Source organism: Hyperolius riggenbachi, chromosome 1, assembly GCF_040937935.1.
Source record: "Hyperolius riggenbachi isolate aHypRig1 chromosome 1, aHypRig1.pri, whole genome shotgun sequence".
Lineage (NCBI taxonomy): Eukaryota > Metazoa > Chordata > Amphibia > Anura > Hyperoliidae > Hyperolius > Hyperolius riggenbachi.
The window spans coordinates 469,259,440-469,273,858 of record NC_090646.1 but is presented as its reverse complement, the minus strand read 5'-3'; the positions used below and the strand labels follow the sequence as shown (position 1 = coordinate 469,273,858).

At 44.2% G+C, this 14,419-nt stretch overlaps 1 protein-coding gene across 11 annotated transcripts in view; it reads right to left on the bottom strand.

The window, feature by feature from the left end:
- The window catches only part of NF2 (NF2, moesin-ezrin-radixin like (MERLIN) tumor suppressor), a 167,128-nt gene that overhangs the window by 34,167 nt on the left and 118,542 nt on the right, over positions 1 to 14,419 (bottom strand). For all 11 annotated transcript variants that reach the window (XR_011022086.1, XM_068240346.1, XM_068240328.1 and 8 more), the window contains 2 exons: positions 11,839 to 11,944; positions 1,672 to 1,805 (listed from right to left, as the gene is read on the bottom strand). Coding sequence is in view for 10 of the 11 variants with exons in the window: in XM_068240346.1 (XP_068096447.1) it covers positions 1,672 to 1,805; positions 11,839 to 11,944 (240 nt within the window). In the remaining variant the exon portion in view is untranslated. The remainder of the gene's footprint in view (positions 1 to 1,671; positions 1,806 to 11,838; positions 11,945 to 14,419) is intronic.

Genomic DNA, 14,419 nt, shown 5'->3' with positions numbered 1-14,419 from the left:
CAAATTGTTGCCCGACTATGGCATGCAAATCCCTGCATACTAAGCACTGTGCATTTTGATCTAGCTTAGACACTGTGCTCACTCACTGGAGCATTAAAAAGAAAAAATGACTCCCAATTCTAGACTAAATTAAGATACAGTACTATAACATACCTTATGCCAGGCTTTCTCAACCTTTTTTGGGCCGAGGAACCCTTACATTTTTTTTCAAATTGCAGGGAACCCCTGCATGAAAATGACGCAGAGAAACCGACATTTTTTGCCAACTCACATAATAAATGCATTTATCACCCCCCCCCCCCCTCCCCTCCGGAGTGAAGCCTCAAGCTTCCCTAGATGTCAAGTGCACGGGGGACTCAGCTATCAGCCACCCTACACGCTGGCTACAGTGCATGCTGACAGGCTCAAATATACTCACCCGGTGACTGCCTCGATCTGTCTCCTCCTCCTTCACGTACATCAACCACATGTGGGTTTGATATGGCTGTGTAAAACTTAAAGCTATAGGCTTGCTATACACCAGCGGTTCTGGATGCTTGCTTGGCTTAACAAGGGTGAAAAGGGATAATTTGCATATTCAGTGGTAGTGCATTGTGGGTAACCACAAATGTTCACTTATAACTGAATTATTGCAAATTTCCTTCTGTTTTAAGAAGGCAATTACACAAAGCTTTGCTTTTTTAGTAGGAGGGCTTTTTGGTTCCCTTTATCCCCCTATACATTCCTAGCAGTTTGGGTCCCCCTGAGCTGCTTGGTTACTCTGTTGTACGTCAACAAGTGATGCTGCTCTCTTCCGCATCACTGAAGGGCACTCCGCTGCATCAGTGGGACTATTTTATCCCACGGAAGGAGAAAGCGGGACTAATCTGTCCCGCAGAAGAAGCAAAACGCCGCGGAACCCCTGAGGAGTTCACACGGAACCACAGGGTTCCTCGGAACCATGGTTGAAAATGGCTGCCTTATGCGCTTGAGTGTGTCCATTTCTAATATAGTAAACTACTTTTCCTGGTCCCTTGTAGTTTACTATAAAGGGATTCTACTGTATTGATCATGGTCCTCTTGTATCCATACTTTAGTATATGTACAACACTCTAAACACTTCTAATCCAAAGTTAGCAGATTGGCTGCTTTATGTTAGCCATTGCTAACTATAAAATGTGCTAAGCCATCATTGTAGAGAGCCTGAGGAGATCTATTAAATCATGTTGTTAGCACTATGTGGGCTCTTTGGAATGCAAAATGAGTAATAGCTGAAGCCTTGGGGTAAAGGCCAGTGTCAGATTGATTAGTAAGAATTATTAAAGCTTCATAATCCCAAAAACTATACAAAAGCTATTAATAAGCATAATGATCTTACTGGTAGAATATTTGCATATATTTCCCTTGGAATATCATTTCTAGCCTCACCTCAATCTACATACAAATCAGCTACTATTCTGTGCCTATAAAACTAGGGGTATAGCTAGTCATGCACACTAAATACCCATGGGTGCAAACCAATTATTAAAACACTAGAGCGTTCCTTCAGTGTCTACTATACAGGCACAATTTCAAACATTTGCAAAAATGACAGCATGTAAGAAGATGAGACAATAACAAAGAATTCTCAGCTAAAGAATAGCATAGTTGTTAGAGGCAGGACGTGTTACATATGCCCATTTGGTCTCTTACTTTTCTTTCTCTATTTCCATGGACAGGCGTTTCATGTCTGTGTCCTTGAAATCATAGGGCAGGCTGTCACTAAGTAGGCTGTAGCTTGGCACATCTACAGGGGGCACAGAGCTGCTGCTGGTACCTGTGGCTTGCTGGAAAGGTAATGACTTACGATTAGACAAATTGCATACTTCAGACACAGAGTAAAACTTTGGAGGAACAAAAAAACAGACAAAATAACACTAGCTCCTCTTTTCATAAATTCTAGTATTTGGCACTATGGCTGGGGCACCAACACAAAAACACAAACGCTGGTCCAGTCTACAACGACAACAAAAATAATTACTATATATAATACATACTAATATAATAATAATATATACTATATTATTAATATACTATTTACACAACATAAAAAGGGATTGGTCGTGATTTTTTTTTTATTTCCCCATTAACCTCCCTGGCATTCAATTACTGGATTTCTGTGCAAAAAGTGGTTCCATGAAATGTTAGCCTGCCACTTAGCAAAATGTGTTAAGCAAGGGTCTAGTATACACATTTTGAGTATAGAACTGTATAATAAAAGTTTCAAACACAAAATCATGTAAAAAAAACCCTCAAACATTTAATTTTCCCTTTCTGCCAAGCCTCACTCTTCAGCTTTTTCTCAGAAAACACGTTTTTCATATGCGTTTCTCGCATTAAAATGCGCCTTCGCATGCAACTTTTTTTTGCATGCAGGTGTCCAGAGCATGCAAAAATTCACATACAAACAAATTTAATGCAAAAAAAACAACCAAAAACCGAGAACCTTGCCTTAGAACTGCTGGATCGGTGTGACTTGACCATACCAGTTTTCATATCAACGTAATAGGTACGTAACGTGAGATAATCATTAACATGTTGTTGAACATATATATATATATATATATATATATATATATATATATATATATATATATATATATATACATACACTCATACAGTATGAGAGAGTAGGAGATCAGATACCTATAGCTGTATTTGGTTCTGGAGGAGGGTAATGTTTACACAAAGATCATAGTTACCTGGGTTAATATTCTGTCAGGCTAACCTCACCTAGTTCCTGTTTGATTGTCTGCATAATTGTGCGCATGAATGTGCCACTAGCTGGAAAGGAGTGGCTTTCTTTCTTGACACAAGGCTGTTGTCCAAAAGTCTTTTCCTCATTGTGTGCTCTCACACCCTTGTGGCCAGTGGCATTCTGCACATGCGCAGTTTCAAATTTTACAAACTGCATGGGCAGAAGCCCAAGACAGAGATCAGTCAGATAGCTTTCAAAGGGGCACAGCATTGGAATAAAGTGGGATGGGGTGGGACTTGAAAGACTACAGGGAGCTGGAAGAAGCCCCAGGTAAGTTACACTGACCGCCTTTGTGGCAGACGTCATCAGCCGCAGCCCCCGGTACTGTATACAGTAGTCCGGAGCTGCACGCAGAGGAGAATCAGCGATCATCGCTGGAGAGAGCCTGTGGTGAATAATTCTCCCCCTTCTAATTTACAGCAGCGCCAGGAGCACAAGAGGGAGGGGGGCATCGGTAGGGGCATGGATGATCATGGAGGGAACAGGAATCAGGAATACAGCCGGGGTCTCCATTTTGTAACAGGGGTATTCGGGAGGGATGGAGGATCAGGAATGCTGCTGGGAGGGGGGAAATCGGGAGGGATGGATTATCAGTGGAGGGAGTGAAAGGGGGGGAGGGAATAAGCCGGCGGAGCAGAGCAGCTACAAATCTCCCTGGCAGCGTGGCCGAGCCCGACTCATCCATACAGATTTCAGCAAGTTTTAGCTGGACGAGCCAGGCTCGTCAATACCGCTAGTGAGGTTAAGGTTCCCTTTAAAGCGGTATTGTCACCATAAAAATCAAATTTCAACAGCAACTGGTTTGAGTGTATTAAAAGTAATAAAGATGCTAATCCTGCATTCAAAACTTGCAAAACTTTTTCTACTGTTATGATTTGGAGTTATCACATACTTTAGGAGCACCGGCCCTTTAGTACTCAGTGCCAAACAGTTGCATGCTAGGGGTTCTTTTTATCTATAAAATATTTCTCCTCTTCCATTTCCCTGCCTAGCTTCTTATCTGAAACACCTCTTTCCACTTGTGTTTACAAGCAAGGCTGAGGTGACTCAGCGACTGGAAGAGAAAAGAGTGCAGTTCCTAGTATATACCTCAGTGGGAGTGTCTGAAGACTCTGGGAGGAGGGCAGCTAATGAATACACAATGAGCAAGAGAAGGGAGGGGGGAAAACAAGAAAATAAGAGTCAGGGAGGGTATGAAGTCAGCATTAGCTTGACTGATCTCTTTGGTTGCAGTAGTGGCTGAATCACACACCTAAAACAAGCATGCAGCTTATCCAGTCTGACTTCAGTCAGAGCACCTGATCTGCATGCTTGTTGAGGGGCTGTGGCTAAAAGTATTAGAGACACAGGATCAGAAGGAGAGTCAGGCAACTGATATTATTTAAAAGGAAAAATCCATATCCATCTCAGTTTAGGTTCCCTTTAAAGATAAAAGAGATATTGAAGCGCAAAAAAAAAAAAGATAAAATGAATTGGTTGTGTAGTAGGGATAATTACTAGAATATTAGTAGCAAAGAAAATATTTTCATCATCAGCATCCATAAATGCGTGTCTAGTGGATTTACAAAATTGGATGAACACCAGCTGGCTAAGGCTGAACTCTGACAAAACAGAGGTGTTGGTGGTAGGTGGTCCACACATGATGGATAAAGTTCAAAACGCTCACCACCTCAAACTAGCAATTGGGGGAGATACTGTACAGTATAAAGACTCTGTGCGAAACCTTGGGGTGATCCTGGATGGAAATCTAAAACTCAGACAGCAGGTATCAGCTGTCGTCAAGTCTTCCTTCTTCCATCTAAGAAATATAGCGAAAATCAAACACCTTATCCCAGCTGAAGACCTACCTGCCCTGGTTCACGCATTTGTATCCTCCCGCCTAGACTACTGCAACGCCCTGTTAATCGGATCTACAGATAAGGTTCTGCGCCCCTTACAGCTAGTACAGAATGCTGCAGCCAGACTCCTAGCCAATGCCCCCCGCAGCTCACACATCACCCCAGTACTGCAAACTCTTCACTGGTTGCCAGTAAAATGGAGAATCAATTTTAAGATCTGCCTGCTGACATTCAAGGCTCTACACCACATGGGACCCAAATACATAGCGGATCTATTGGAACTTTATGCCCCTCCACGCACCCTCCGCTCTGCCAACAAGATGAAGCTGGTTATTCCCAGGATACACTTAACATTTGGTGCTCGGGCCTTTACCTATGCAGCCCCTACTCTATGGAACTCACTTCCACAATCAGTACGAGAGGCTTCTTCTCTGGACAGCTTTAAAAAAAGGCTAAAAACTCACCTCTTTTCCCTAGCCTTTGAGACTGCATAATGCAGGGTCACAGCGCTTTGAGTCCCCAGGGAGAAAAGCGCTATATAAATATTATTGTTATTGTTATATTTTTATTTTCAGTTATATACAGTGGTTTGCAAAAGTATTCGGCCCCCTTGAAGTTTTCCACATTTTGTCATATTACCGCCACAAACATGAATCAATTGTATTGGTATTCCATGTGAAAGACCAATACAAAGTGTTGTACACGTGAGAAGTGGAACGAAAATCATACAGGATTCCAAACATTTTTTTACAAATAAATAACTGCAAAGTGGGATGTGCATAATTATTCAGCCCCCTTTGGTCTGAGTGCAGTCAATTGCCCATAGACATTGCCTGATGAGTGCTAATGACTAAATAGAGTGCGCCTATGTGTAATCTAATGTCAGTACAAATACAGCTGCTCTGTGACGGCCTCAGAGGTTGTCTAAGAGAACATTCAAAATCCACTGTGTATGGCAAGCACCAATGGGGGAATCAAAAAACAGGCGTGCTGTACCTCCTATGGTCTGTGCACCTCAGACCAAACGTATATCAAAGTCCAAAATCGAGTCAGCACCGCCTTCAGTAGAAAAATAGCTCTTTTATTAATTAAAAAGCATGATGTCAAAGTAGCGGCGACAGCTCCGCTGTTTCGGGCGTGCAGCCCTTTTTCAAGCCAAAAGCAAGGATCCTTGCTTTTGGCTTGAAAAAGGGCTGCACGCCCGAAACAGCGGAGCTGTCGCCGCTACTTTGACATCATGCTTTTTAATTAATAAAAGAGCTATTTTTCTACTGAAGGCGGTGCTGACTCGATTTTGGACTTTGGTCTAAGAGAACATTGGGAGCAAAAACTCCATGAAGTCCAAAGAACACACCAGACAGTTCAGGGATAAAGTTATTGAGAAATTTAAACCAGGATTAGGCTATAAAAAGATTTCCAAAACCTTGAACATTCCACAGAGCACTGTTCAAGCGATCATTCAGAAATGGAAGGAGTATGGCACAACTGTAAACCTACCAAGACAAGGCCGTCCACCTAAACTCACAGGCCGAACAAGGAGAGCGCTGATCAGAAATGCAGTCAAGACACGACTTGCAGTCATGGAGACTCTGGACGAGCTGCAGAGATCTACAGCTCAGGTGGGAGAATCTGTCCATAGGACAACTATTAGTCGTGCACTGCACAAAGTTGGCCTTTATGGAAGAGTGGTAAGAAGAGAGCCATTGTTAACAGAAAAGCATAAGAAGTCCCGTTTGCAGTTTGCCACAAGCCATGTGGGGGACACAGCAAACATGTGGAAGAAGGTGCTCTGGTCAGATGAGACCAAAATGGAACTTTATGGCCAAAATGCAAAACGCTATGTGTGGCGGAAAACTAACACTGCACATCACTCTGAACGCCCCATCCCCACTGTCACATATGGTGGTGGCAGCATCATGCTCTGGGGGTGCTTCTCTTCAGCAGGGGCAGGGAAGTTGGTCAGAGTTGATGGGAAGATGGATGGAGCCAAATACAGGGCAATTTTGGAAGAAAACCTCTTGGAGTCTTCAAAAGACTTGAGACTGGGGTGGAGGTTTACCTTCCAGCAGGACAACGACCCTAAACATAAAGCCAGAGCAACAATGGAATGGTTTAAAACAAAAACATATCCATGTGTTAGAATGGCCCAGTCAAAGTCCAGATCTAAATCCAATCGAGAATCTGTGGCAAGATCTGAAAACTGCTGTTCACAAACGCTGTCCATCTAATCTGACTGAGCTGGAGCTGTTTTGCAAAGAAGAATGGGCAAGGATTTCAGTCTCTAGATGTGCAAAGCTGGTAGAGACATACCCTAAAAGACTGGCAGCTGTAATTGCAGCAAAAGGTGGTTCTACAAATTATTGACGCAGGGGGCTGAATAATTACACACACCCCACTTTGCAGTTATTTATTTTTAATATTTGGAATCATGTATGATTTTCGTTCCACTTCTCACGTGTACGCCACTTTGTATTGGTCTTTCACGTGGAATTTCCATGTTTGTGGCAGTAACATGACAAAAGGTGGAAAACTTCAAGGGGGCCGAATACTTTTGCAAACCACGGTAGGTTTTTTTTCATAACATTCTTTAATATTTGCAGTTTCCACACTACTCAGCATTCTAAATGTTTTTACAGAGCAGTCTTGTGAACTATTGGCCTGTCCTCTGGCAGAGAAAAAGAAAATCCTTGACTGACAGTTGAGATAATAAACTTCAGAAGACAGCCCTCTCTGTGACTTTGAAAGTCAAGCTTAATTGCTTTTTTTTGCATAGAGATAACAACTGGAGTTTCTTAACTCTTGATGTACTAGAAACAATCAGACTTATGTCTCTGCTCATAATGTTTTATTTCTAGTACTGCACATACAAATCATATCATAATTTTTTTCCGCTTCAGTGTGTCTTAAGACACAATTCTGCAAAACCCAACATTTTTGTCACAACCACAACTTTTAGCCATGGCTATAAGTCAACTGGCTTCTGCTCCACATAGTCCTATAGCAGTCTTTGTTAAGCATTTTTACCCTGGATAGACCTTTCCAGGGGCATAGCAATAGGGGGTGCAGAGGTAGCGACTGCATCGGGGCCCTTGGGCCAGAGGGGCCCCAAAGGGCCCTCCTTCAACTACAGTATTAGCTCTCTATTGGTTCTGTGCTTGTAATAATCACTTCTATAGATACTTTGAACAGTGGTAATCATTAACAAGCTATTTCCAATCCCCTTCTTGCACCCCTGACACTGTAGTTGCCATTGGCAGGTTTTGGTGCGCCGTATCAATTGTTATGTATAGAGTGCTTGGGGGGCCCCATAGTAAAACTTGCATCGGGGCCCACAGCTCCTTAGCTACGCCACTGGACCTTTCAAATTATTTTCAGATCTCAGTGAATCTCTGCATAAAATTTATACATTAGCAGGGGAGTGTGGATTTATTTTGCAGAAGGAGTGGTCTTGAAAAGTGGGAGCTGTCAAAGTTAAAAACTTTTTTTTTTTTTTTTTTTTTTACAGCTTTCTTTGGTTAGTCCTCATTCCTCCTTGACAGGGTGCCCCTTGTATGCCCTCCATTATAGTGCTTCACTACTATACTGCTGCCAGTTATACTGCTCTTCTTTAGAGTTCTCATTATTACAGTGCTCTCCTATAACACTGCTGCTTCTAGCAGTACTAATAACCCGGTCTCCCTATAGCGCTTTTTATCAGTGTGCTCCTTATTGTTCTGTCTCCTAGTTTAGTGCTACTTTTTATAGAGCATCCATCATAGTGCTCTTTATTATACTGCAGCTCCCTGACATTTCAGACAAGCCCAAAGATGTGCCCCTAATTATAGTGGGCATGATTTTAGTGCCTTTTATTCATGTCCAGCGGCATCCTCTTGTGGAGACTGGCATCAGAACACTGGTTATGATTATCTGCCTGATTTCCCTACTTCCTCCTTATGTACATCTATACTAAGTTCTAACCTCATGCATATTCATTCATCAGCATACCTCAATGCCAACTCACTACTAGACCCACTGCAATCTGGATTTCGGCCTGCCCACTCAACTGAAACGGCTCTCACCAAAGTGGTCAATGACCTTGCCTTAGCTAAAGCTGAAGGTAAATGCTCCATTCTCCTCCTCCTTCACCCTTCAGCAGCTTTTGATACACTAGATCAGTGTTTCTCAACTTTTTTGACCCATGTACCCCCTATCGCAATTCAGTTCCAGCCGAGTACCCCTGGTGACTTACGCTCCCTCCTCTTCTTGTAACTAACAGCCACTCCACTTGTCCGGCACTGAGTCCCTTTGAGTCCAGTGGCTGTATGTATAGGAGGTGATCCCTGCACATTGATTGGCCTAATCTGCTGCCTATCAAGTGACAGACAGTGTATTGTGCCAGTCAAAACGCCGGGATCACGTACTAGAAAGCTACTGGATCCGCCGGGGGATTAAGGGTGGGAGGAGTGGAGCAGCCGTTGGTTACAAGTAGAGGAGGCAGCATAAGTAACCAGTGCATGCTAAGCTGCACTACCGCAGCATAGCGTGCGTCTAACTAGACTGCTGCTGTGCGGGTGCTCGCTCCCTCGCGTGTCGTTCGAGAGCTTACTGCGCAGTGGCAGTACAAGAAAACTTTGTACTGCACCTGAGCAGTAAGCTCCTGATGACGTGCGCAGGAGAGAGCACTATTCGTCTGGTTAGACGAATGTTAGACCGGGACCAGCGGCGGGGAATTGAGGATTGTAGGAGGACGACGTGGGACATTTTAGCTGCAGGGGGGCGATAGAAGCCCCAGGTAAGTGTTGGTTTGTGTTTATTTAACCCCACCACAGAACCCCTTTAAGCTTCACCCTAATACTGTGCATGCTGCAGCCGTTTCCAATACAGTGCTTAGAGCGCAGGTGCTGCAGAAATGAAGGAAACTGTGCATGGTGAGATACTTGCTCTGCCCAGCGGCTGGATCCTGAGCTCCTTCACACGGAGTTCACCCCCAGCATGAATGCTTCCTCTTATCTATTGTAGAGACAGATCTGTGGGCTGTGACATGCCTCTCTGCCTCCCCCTCACAGGCTGTTCGCTTCTCGGCTCCTCGCATTCCAATGAGAAAGAAAGTCTATAGCCGGGGCGGCTGCAGTAGCCCAGCTACGACACAAAAAGAAACTCCTTGAGCATGTGCAGCAACACGCTGGAGACTGAGTCACAGAACTCCGTTCATACTGCGGAACGGACCTGAACCTACTCTATGCTGGGGGAGCAGCTCCACAGAAGCACAGAGGAAGTGTGGAAGTGGTGATTTATACGCATGTCTGCTACGGAGGGCAGCATTGAGACAACACATCAGCGTGGTTTGCATGCAGAGCGCGCGCGGCTGGCAGACCACACAAGTGGATATTAGTAAGTCAGCACAGCTGTGCTGCGTACCCCTGACTGTGGTCTCACGAACCCCCTGGGGTACGCGAACCACGTGTTGAGAACCCCTGCACTAGATCATCCCCTACTCCTCCAGTCCCTCCAGTCCATGGGCATTCACGATCTCGCCCTGACCTGGCTTTCATCCTACCTCTCCAACCGTTCCTTCACGACCTCCTTCAATGAGTCCTCGTCCACCCCCAACCACCTCTCAGTGGGAGTCCTCCAAGGCTCGGTCCTTGGCCCCCTACTGTTCTCCCTATACACATCCTCCATTGGCAAGGTTATCTCCTCCATGGGTTTTAACTATCATCTGTATGCAGATGACACACAGATCTACCTCCACACCCTTGACATATCCACCACTACCATGGACAAGGTCTCCTCCTGCCTATCTGCCATCTCCTCCTGGATGTCCGCTAGGTTCCTGAAACTAAATCTAGACAAAACGGAATTTATGATCTTCCCACCCCGGTCATCCCTGGACCTCCAAGGTGTGCAGGTCACTGTTAACCACACTACCATTCACCCTACCTCTCAAGCCCGCTGTCTGGGTGTCACCCTGGACTCCGCACTCTCCTTCACTCCCCACATCCAAAACCTCACAAAGTCCTGCAATTTCCACCTTCGTAACATCTGTAAATTCACCCTTTCCTGGCCTCTGCCACCACCAAATTCCTCATCCATGCCCTCATAATTTCCCGCCTTGACTACTGCAATGCCCTTCTGTCTGGTCTCCCTGTGACCCGAATAGCCCCACTGCAGTCCATCATGAATGCGGCAGCCAGAATTATCCACTCCTCCCATCGCTCCACCAGGGCGGCTCCCCTCCGTGAATCCCTCCACTGGCTTCCTATCCAGTCCAGAATCAGATTCAAGATATTGTGTCTGACTTACAAATCCGTCCACAAAACCTGTCCAACCTACATTTCCGATCTTACTCAGAGGTACACACCTAGCCGCTCACTCCGCTCTTCCAATGAACTTCGCCTGACCATCCCCCACATCACCCAGTCCCATGCACGCCTCCAGGACTTCTCTGATCATGCACCTCCATTACTGTGCACCCATGCTATGCATTTGAGTGAACCTAACTTGCCTAATCTCCATGCTCCCATCCAGTATCTGACTAAGCATTACCTTGTACTCATACTGTGCTGTGTGATCTGGTTTTCTTGTATTCCTGTATTGTCATACTGCTGTATGTCACCCCTAAATATTGTCTGTAACCTAAATTAATGTCCAGCGCTCCGTAATATGTTGGCGCATTATAAATACAATAAATAATAATAATAATCAGCATAGCATAATGGTAATGACCACTGCACCAATGGTGAACAAGTATGGAGACAAACTCAGGATGGTCAACAATGAGTGAAGAGCCCACAGAAAAGCCAAAGAGGTATGTTTTACAGCCAGCTGAGCCACACTCAATTCTGAGTCACTGGGGAGAAAAATGCAGAAAACCCCCTGACGGGTTCTGAAGGAACTCTCCATGGGGCTTCATGGAATCCCGGTTGAAAAAAGCCTGCCCTACTATGTCAAAAAGGCATTTGTCTAGTAGACCCTTTGAGGAACACTAAATTATATGATAAAGTTCCATGTTCTCTGTAAAGTCCTGCCAGAAACATTTCAAATACACCCCCAAATCACTATATATTACCTTAAATGTACAATTGTACCACTGAATATTTCTGCTTTAACGTTTGCATGCTACAATAACTTTCTAACAAAATAAGAGTTTTGCAGTCATCATAGCCAGGGGAAAAGGTCAGGGAAAACTATGGTTCTTCAGGGCAATTTGCTTAATTATGGAGACAGGTGTGTCAAATGCCTCACCGTATAAGCTGCTTTGCTTGTGATTTCCAAAAGCTTTTGTTTGGCTCTGCGTTCAGACTCCCGGGCTTCTTGCAAATCTTGCTTTAACTGCTCTGCTTCTTTAGCTCTAAAATAAAGACAGAATGGATATCATAAGTGCAAAATAACCATTGGTGGCGATTCAATTAACAATTCTCCTGGGTTTTCTCACAGGAGATTTTTTTCTCTTTGTATGTACAGATACATTTCAGACCTTAGTAAGTACAACAGGATTAAAGAGACGTTGGAAAAGTAATAACCTTAAAGGATACCACAACTGACATGTGGCATAATGAGATAGACATGGGTATGTACAGTGCCTAGCACACAAATAACTATGCTGTGTTCCTTTTTTTCTTTCTCTGCCTGAAAGAGGTAAATATCAGGTATGTAAGTGGCTGACTCAGTCCTGACTCAGACAGGAAGTGACTACAGTGTGACCCTCACTGATAAGAATTTCCCCCTCTTATCTCTTTCTTGCTCTCAGAAGCTATTTTCTTCTAGGAAAGTGTTTTATAGTTGGAATTTCTTATCAGTGAAGGTCACACTGTAGTCACTTCCTGTCTGAGTCAGGACTGAGTCAGCCACTTACATACCTGATATTTACCTCTTTCAGGCAGAGAAAGAAAAAAAGGAACACAGCATAGTTATTTGTGTGCTAGGCACTGTACATACCCATGTCTATCTCATTATGCCACATGTCAGTTGTGGTATCCTTTAAACAATCCTGAAGTGAGAAGACTTAAAAAGGTTGGATACTTATCTCAGTAGTGGGAAGCCAATAGATAGCCCAGAGACTTCCGGTGGGTCGAATTGCTTTTGCCTGGCCAGGAGTGTGGCTGTGATCAAGCATCTGCACTGGGCATGCGCAAGAACAGTCTGCACATGTTCAGTGAAAGGAAGCGCTCATGCATGGAGGATAAAAACTGGTGTCCTTCTACTGAGCATGTGTGGATTGTATTCACACATGCCCAGTGTGGGGGAATGTGTTCACGACCACCATCCCAGCCAGAAGATACAGAGGGACCCGGGACTGGAATGGTAGCCTGAAAAAGGATCCGGGAAGCCTCTGGACTATTCAGAGGCTTGCCGCTATGAGATAAGTATCTAAGTTTTGGGGGTATTTTAAGACTTTGGATTGATTTAAGTAAACCTGGGACGTCTTGAGTACCATTTCATGTGCTGGGACTGAAAAGGTATTTTATTGAGAAGGCATGACAACATAGCCAGTGACAAAGCAAAGAACCATTATTAACCATTTCTGGACTGCGCTAGTTAAAATCTAACTCCTGTTTGTGGCCGCTTACTTTTAACAGGACGTAGATTTCAACATCGCTGCCGTGCAATCTCGCCACTACCGCTGATCGAGCTGCTCTGCACCCACCCACCATCTCTATGAGGCAGAGCTCTGTGAGTCGGCCGTTCTCATTGGCTCACATTGATCACAGGGTCAGATCCCAATGAAATCAGCTCCTGACCAGCTCACGGAGCTCTACTGTCATAGAGACAGCAGAGTGGGTGGGCTGAGATGACATGTGAGTGGTGGGCCCTGTGGCGATTTGTCAGAAAGCCACTCTCTTTGGTACCAAAAGTCCTTAAAGAGGAACTCCAGTGAAAATAATGTAATGAAAAAAGTGCTTCATTTTTACAATCATTTTTATAAATGATTTAGCCAGTGTTTGCCCATTGCAAAATCTTTCGTCTCCCTGATTTACAGTCTGAACTTTCTCACATGGCGACATTTTTACTGCTGGCAGGTGATATCTGTGGAAGGAGATGCTGCTTATTTTCGGGCAGTTGAAAACCGCTGTTATTTCCCACAATGCAACAAGGCTCCCACAGTGTGATGTCAGCACCCTGGTGCTGGGGTTACGCTATAGTCTGACCCCGTCCCGAACCGGACAGAAACTGTCACTTGTATACCTGATTTTTAACTCTTTCAGGCAGAGAAAGTGAAACAGGAATGTAGCCTAGTTATTTGTGTGCTTGGCACTGTACATACACATGTCTATCTCATCATGTCTCATTGGGTGTACTTTAAAAAGAAATGAATCATTAATGTTGGTCATTCAGTTCAGGAAAAAAAAAATCAGAAATGAAAAACTGATGTTTGTGAAAAAATTAGGTCAGAATAATCTTGATTTTGCCAAGTAAGCTTGATGATGTACCCGGAATTGTACGTGGTACACATGGCAATGGCAGTATACAGAAAGTCATAGGTGGACTATCCAGTGATGCTTTGGTCTACCAGAGGAACCAATGAGCTCAGGGGATGAACAGGGGAGTCTGGAAACAACATTTCTGATGGCAGTCATCCTATTGGATACACGGATGACCTGGAATAGGGCATAAAAGAAGACATTTCAGGTTCTCATGTTCTAGCTGGTGTTGTGCAGGAGACAAATAATAGGCTTGGTGTGGAAACTGCTGATTACTAATGTTGTGGGGCCTGATAGTAAAGCATTTTTTGGAGATTTGACTCTGGTACAGGCAGAGTTGATTAAAGCACAATACAGGCAGAGTCTCCAACCAGCACTTCTAGGTATAGTATATACTTATGCTG